Here is a 6,469-nt window from a genome sequence, read left to right on the forward strand (position 1 = left end):
ATTAATTAATTAAATAAAATAAATATATATATATATAATAAAAACGAACATATTATATATCTTACACAGTAACAACGCACACGTTTTATTTTCATCTTCTTGAAAATTTTCCAATCGTTATTACATTTCCATATATATATATATTATTGTCGATGGACGCAATTTCTATAACAATCGTTACGATTCAGCGTAGTAAGCTGGTTATTTCTATGGAAACGGTAAAAATAAATGAATGATCAAAAAAAAAACGAAAATTGTAAATAATAAAGGAACTCGGATATATTTTGTTTCATGAAAGATTCATTGTACAGAGAAAACAAAACAAAAGAAGAAAAAAAAAACAAAAGTTTGAAGATATGGCACTAATGCGTTACACGAGTACTATTGCTACTACGGTAGCCACCTGCGATCGCGTTCGGTGGGCGTGTAGGGAATCGAAAAGTCGTCCATGCATGATGATGATGGTGGTGGTGGTGACGACGATGATGATTCCTTGACGTAGGATCTATTAAGTCTACAAAACACAGAAACACATCAAATGCAACGGAAATGCAATTATCGCCAATTCGATTATCGATCTCTATTTAAATATAAAAGAAACCACATCGTGTCTCCGCCGCGATCGTTAATTAATAGCTAACTGCTACACCAACACACCCATGTTTCATCCTGTTTTTTTTTTAAGTACAAAAATAAATTAAGAAGAGATACGATTTGACTAGCTGCGAATTATATATATATATAAATAATACTGTCCCGTCCGTTCGTCGAAGCGGTTTTTGTGCCACGGAAAATCGTGCGTTTCCGCCAAAGCCTTCGGTCGAAATGCAAGCACCTCCTCCTCCCCGCCCCCCACACACCAAAAAAGCAAACAAACATCGTTTTGCCGTGAGGGACTGACCTAGTGTGTATGTGTGAGTGTACTTAAAATTGTAATTATAAATAAATATATATATTATGTATCTTTGGTATAAGTCGTCCGATTGTGTTACATCGTTTAGCAAAGCGAACGTTTGTTTGCGTGTTATATATTTGTATTAAGGTTGGTTCGGTTTAGTAGACGGGTTTTGCTGATTTGGGTAATTGTTTAACTCTGCAAAAAAAAAATGAAACAATATTAAATACCAACACCCAAATTTAGTTTTATAAAGTGTTGATTACGAATTGAATTAATTTGTATGGTTATACTCACTTGTTAACTTCGACCATATTTCTTGCGGCCTTATTGTAGCGTCCCTCTAATTCCGTCTTGGAGATGCCGCGTCCGGTGAAGCCGTGCGGCGCTAATTTCACGACGATCCTGTTGTTCTCTGCGTCCTGCCGGATGACGTTCTTCACGGCGGCCTTGACCTGCGGACAGACGGTGGGTCTAGTGTATTCCTGCGTCGTGCGTAGAGGAAGATCGAGCTTCAGGTCGAGGATGTTCTCGGCGCGATACCGCACTCCGGTCGACGGGATCGCGTGGGCGATCGTGTAATCTGAGATGGGACGACGGTAGTCGTGCGCCAGAGGCCTTTCCGCCGGATTGAACCAGCGTTTCTCCTTCTTCAAGATCCAATTGTCGGTGTCCTCGTTGAACTGCGCCAAATTCAGCAGCTTCGAACGTTCCTCCGATGGCACGAAATTCTCTAGAATGAGCAGAGTCTGCCGGAGGTGCATCGTGGCATCGTCGCTGGCCTCTGTCAGATCCTGCCGCTCCTTCAGGTAGTTCTCGTGGTTATCTTTGACCTCCTGCTTGACGGACTGCAGTTTGCCGTGCAACCGCTTCAACTTCTCCCTTTTGAAGTCCACCTCCTGCTGCAGCGTCTGGAAGACCTGCTTCAGCTCCATGCACGATTCCTCCTCCAGCTCCAGCTGCTGCTGCATCTCGACCTCGCGCTTCTTTCGCGCCGCAATCTCAGACTTTTGTTTCTCCAGCTGGATCTCGTTCTCGTTGACGCTGTCCACGATGTTCTTGCCACCGTGCACCATCTGCTTTTCGAGAGTTCGCAACTTTTTGCTCAGTTCGTCTATTTCCATCTTTCCTTCGGCGATTTTCTTTTCGCGTTCGCGCTTCTCCGTTTCGCCTGCCTCGCTGTCCGAGGAGGATCCGGCCGCATCGGCATCGATGTCGTCGACGCTCAGGGTTGCATCCGGATCGAATTTCCCGTTGCTCTTCACCATGATCAGTTCGCGTAACCGTTCGATCTCGCTCTGCAGGTCGAGCAGTTTGGCGTCCTTGCAGTCCTCGTTCTTCACCGGTTGATTCTTGATCGATTTGGCGCGGTAAGCGTATCGCAACGTGATGATCGTCTCGTCGTAATTGTCGCTGGCCGGGCCGATGTTCGCGATCATTATTGTTTTGCTGTTGCCGCCGAGCGAATCCTGCAGAAGTCTCGTCAACTTCGAATCTCTGTATGGAATGTGCGAGGAGTTCTCTGCTAGCGCGTAGATCACGTTGCCCAGAGCGGATAGACTCTTGTTGATCTTGGTGGCCTCCTTCAGACGGTTTCCCGTCGCTCCGGTCTTTGCTTGCCGTTCGCTTCCTGCCAGATCGATCAAATTAAGTTTACCCACTTTGACGCTCTTCGTGTCGCCTTTAGCCATCTCTATCGAGATCTGGAAGATCGCGTGAGACCTGGAGCTGTGCTCGTTCATGTTGGTGGCGCCTGTCGTCCTATTGTGGTTACCCACCTTCATCGCTTTCAACATATCGTGAGCGCTCTGGCACGTCTGTGAGTGTAGATGCGAGACGAACACTCCCTGCCCGGACATCTCGCGTAGCTCCAGCGGTTTCGAGTTCTTCGACTTGAGCAGATCGCGGATGTCCTCCATGTAGATCTCCAGGTATCTGACGCTAACGAGGAATTCGGTGCCGGTGGTTCGATCGATGTGCGCCCAAATCTGATCGAACACTCTAGGTATGACTCCTTTACTTTCCTCGCTGTTGCCGCCGCCCTCCATCGTGAACGTCTTTCCCGTTCCAGTTTGTCCGTACGCGAAAACGCACCCGTTGTAACCCTCCAGCACCGAGGACACGAGCGGCATGATCGTCTCATCGTAGATGCTCTGCTGCGAAGAGTTCCAATCGTAAACGCCGTCGTACGTGAAGATCTTGCTCTCGCTTTTCGATTTCGGATGTTCAACCTCGATCACTCCTCTCTGCGCGTACACATTTACGACGGTGCTGCAATCGGCCGCCTCTTCCTTCTGGTTGATCGGTCTGCATCGGACGATCACCTGCACCGACTCATTGTTCACGCTCCTCGTCGCGCTCTTCTACAAAAAACAATACAAATCAATTAATTACCGCATTCCATTAAACATTACACAACATTCATTATTCCCAATTAATTATTACAATTCACACTTTTTCTTTTCCATTTCAAAATTGCAACTGCACTCACTTGCAATTACATCTACTAATCCAACTGTGAATCATTTCTAAATGAAGAAATAGACGTTTTCTTTTCTATAGTAGGCCAAAACATTAATAATAAAACAATATTACAACAAATTTGTTCGAAATGTCAAACACATGACGCACACTCGACAAAATTTCACTTTAACATATTAAGTTCATTTTAACATTATATTAAAAAATAAAAATTATACATTGGAATGCGAATGCGAATGAAATGAACAAAAAATTTAAATTTAATTTCGTGTGATTACAGCAGAATCGCGTGTCGTGTTCGCTGACTGCGCGACGATAAAAATATTTAACACAAGCCGGCCAAAAATAGCCAAAAAAAAAAAAAAAAATAAGTTTCGAGAAACTTGCTCAAAACCCTAGGCAATCCCGATTTCTCACTATTCGCATGATACAAATTAGTCATTAGTCTATATATTTCGTAGAATTCAATTACTTGTGAAATATATTTAGAACATCTGCACAACTATATTATGTTATAATAAATAAATAGAATGATGCAAACAATTTATTAGATACGTTTAAAAATAGCTAAAAAAAAAAAAAGGTTGGGCGAATCTAAATTGGTTGATACAATTGTTTAAAATTAGCGCAGCCTTGGATGGAAATTAATATTGCTAATGTGTGTTAAATGAATTAAGCAAGTTAGAAGAATGAATGAATATAATTTGAATAGAACGCTTCTGCTCCGAATTTAGACGTCCTCGACATAATTGGTGATGAGATAATCTATAAATTTATACTTAAAAATAAAAGAAGAATTGAATATGCGCGTGAAAAGTAAACTTTTATGTAATGTGTGTGTGTGTTTAAATATTAGCTAACAAATATTGGGTGCGACGAGGAGAAGGATCAAGCGTGTTCGCTGCTAGGAGTTGCACTCACCATGACTACCAGAACAAAACAAAACAAAATAAAAACAAAGAGGCAGAAGGTGCTGCTGACCCAAAGCAAAGATGGGAATGACGATGATGATGATTGTTGTTGTTGGTGTCTGCTGGCCAAATAGAGAAATGAGCGGAAATGTGAAAGTGGAAGTGGCCAATTTAGGACTGGATTAATATGCATAATATGAGTGTACAGTGTAGTGTTTATTGCCTTAACAAAACTATTGTGTAATAGTGAATCAGAGGAGAGACGACGACGATGAAGAGAACACAAGCAAGTTCGAAACTGCACGCAACTCACCGGAGGATTCAAAGTTCCTGCAGAAGCTGCATTACCATCGGCAACCTCCATCTCTTCCACTCCACCTGCTGTTCTTTATGTACAGATGATTCGGATTCAGGTACCTCAAACTTCTAATGTCATCTCGCAGACTTTCGGAGAGAGGTTAAATTCGCTCTATCGCCAAAGACACCCACGGACAAAACAAAATACTCCTCGCCACCTCGAATTATTGATTTCCATTTGCCGCTGCTCGCACACTGCGCACGTACAAAAATTTGAAAATAACATCCGCCACTGACATCTGGTATCGCGAAGCCCAACTATCATCAGGTAAATCGTGATAGGCAACCAACATACCAGTGATTAGAAATTCAAATTTATTATTTTCCTATATATCATGTTTTGCTGGCTAAATCTAAAAGTACACTGAAATCAATTTCCAAAAAAGAGATATATCTCATAAAAAACAGCTCGGAACGTGGATAACCTCGATTCTTGTGAACGAATTGCATACATTTTCCTTTCAATGTTAAATGCAATGCAAATGACATTTTATCTTTCAGCTAATACAAATGATCACTTATGCTGCTAATTAAGAATCTCTGATTTGAGCAGCATCAAAAGTGCTGAACTATAAACTTCGCAATATGACCAACAGATGACCAAAATAATCTCTAAGTTGAGAAACACATCATCACGATGATGGGTTTGCAACTATTTTGGCGCTCCTCTTGTTTCGAAATTAGAATTAAGGGCCTTCCTTGCAAATACGATTTAGAAAAATTGTGCGGTGCTAAATAAAAAATAAAATTCAGCTTTCATACGAGTGGTCGATGATGTAATTATCTAGTGGGGTTGTCGAGATATTCACGAAAAACTGAAAAAAATTGGGAAAAAACGTCGTTTCTCTATTACGTAACGAACATTACGTAACTTCTGTTACATAAAAAGATGCGCAATACTTGCGTCCATCTGATTATGCATTAAAATCATAAAAAAGTTTATTACTTTTCGAGTTATTTACAAAAATCTAGTTTTTGTGCAAATTCAATTCACTTTCTTTCCAATTTCTACAGCTCATAGCAGGCGACACGGCGGCAGTTCGAAGATGTCAGTAGGCTCGTTGGAAAGGTGAGACATTCAGCTTTCATACGAGTGGTCGATGATGTAATTATCTAGTGGGGTTGTCGAGATATTCACGAAAAACTGACAAAAATAGGGAAAAAACGTCGTTTCTCTATTACGTAACGAACATTACGTAACTTTTGTTACATAAAAACTTGCGCAATACTTGCGTGTATCTGATTATTCATAAAAAAGTTTATTACTTTTCGAGTTATTAAGGAAAATCTATTTTTCTGGTAAATTCAATTCACTTTTTATTTCTAATTTCTACAGCTCATAGCAGGTGACACGGCGGCAGTTCGAAGATGTCAGTAGGCTCGTTGGAAAGGTAAGACATTCAGCTTTCATACGAGTGGTCGATGATGTAATTATCTAGTGGGGTTGACGAGATATTCACGAAAAACTGACAAAAATAGTGAAAAAAACGTCGTTTCTCTATTACGTAACGAACATTACGTAACTTTTGTTACATAAAAAGATGCGCAATACTTGCGTGCATCTGATTATGCAATAAAATCATAAAAAAGTTTATTACTTTTCGAGTTATTAAGGAAAATCTAGTTTTTGTGCAAATTCAATTCACTTTTTTTCCAATTTCTACAGCTCAAAACAGGCGACACGGCGACAGTTCGAAAATGTCGGTAGGCTCATTGGAAAGGTGAGACATTCAGCTTTCATACGAGTGGTCGATGATGAAATTATCTTAAGAGGTTGTCGAGATATTCATGAAAAACTGAAAAAAACCTAACCTAACCTAACCTA

General features: G+C 40.9%; 1 protein-coding gene across 2 annotated transcripts; it reads right to left on the minus strand.

Moving 5' to 3' along the window:
* Positions 1 to 81: 81 nt before the first annotated feature.
* Positions 82 to 4,911, minus strand: LOC108562340 (kinesin-like protein Klp68D). 2 transcript variants are annotated; one of them, XM_017920634.1, is made up of 3 exons: positions 4,601 to 4,911; positions 1,193 to 3,258; positions 82 to 1,093 (listed from the first exon to the last, which is right to left on the minus strand). In XM_017920634.1, exons 1-3 carry the CDS (start codon positions 4,649 to 4,651, stop codon positions 1,054 to 1,056), a joined length of 2,157 nt encoding a protein of 718 aa, XP_017776123.1. In that variant the 5' UTR covers positions 4,652 to 4,911; the 3' UTR covers positions 82 to 1,053. The 2 variants fall into 2 exon arrangements, with proteins under 2 accessions (XP_017776123.1, XP_017776122.1); XM_017920633.1 differs by lacking the exon at positions 4,601 to 4,911 and adding an exon at positions 4,298 to 4,594.
* Between the last annotated feature and the right edge of the window lie 1,558 nt (positions 4,912 to 6,469).

The sequence above is a fragment of the Nicrophorus vespilloides genome, unplaced genomic scaffold, assembly GCF_001412225.1.
Source record: "Nicrophorus vespilloides isolate i.1.1-1 unplaced genomic scaffold, Nicve_v1.0, whole genome shotgun sequence".
NCBI lineage: Eukaryota > Metazoa > Arthropoda > Insecta > Coleoptera > Silphidae > Nicrophorus > Nicrophorus vespilloides.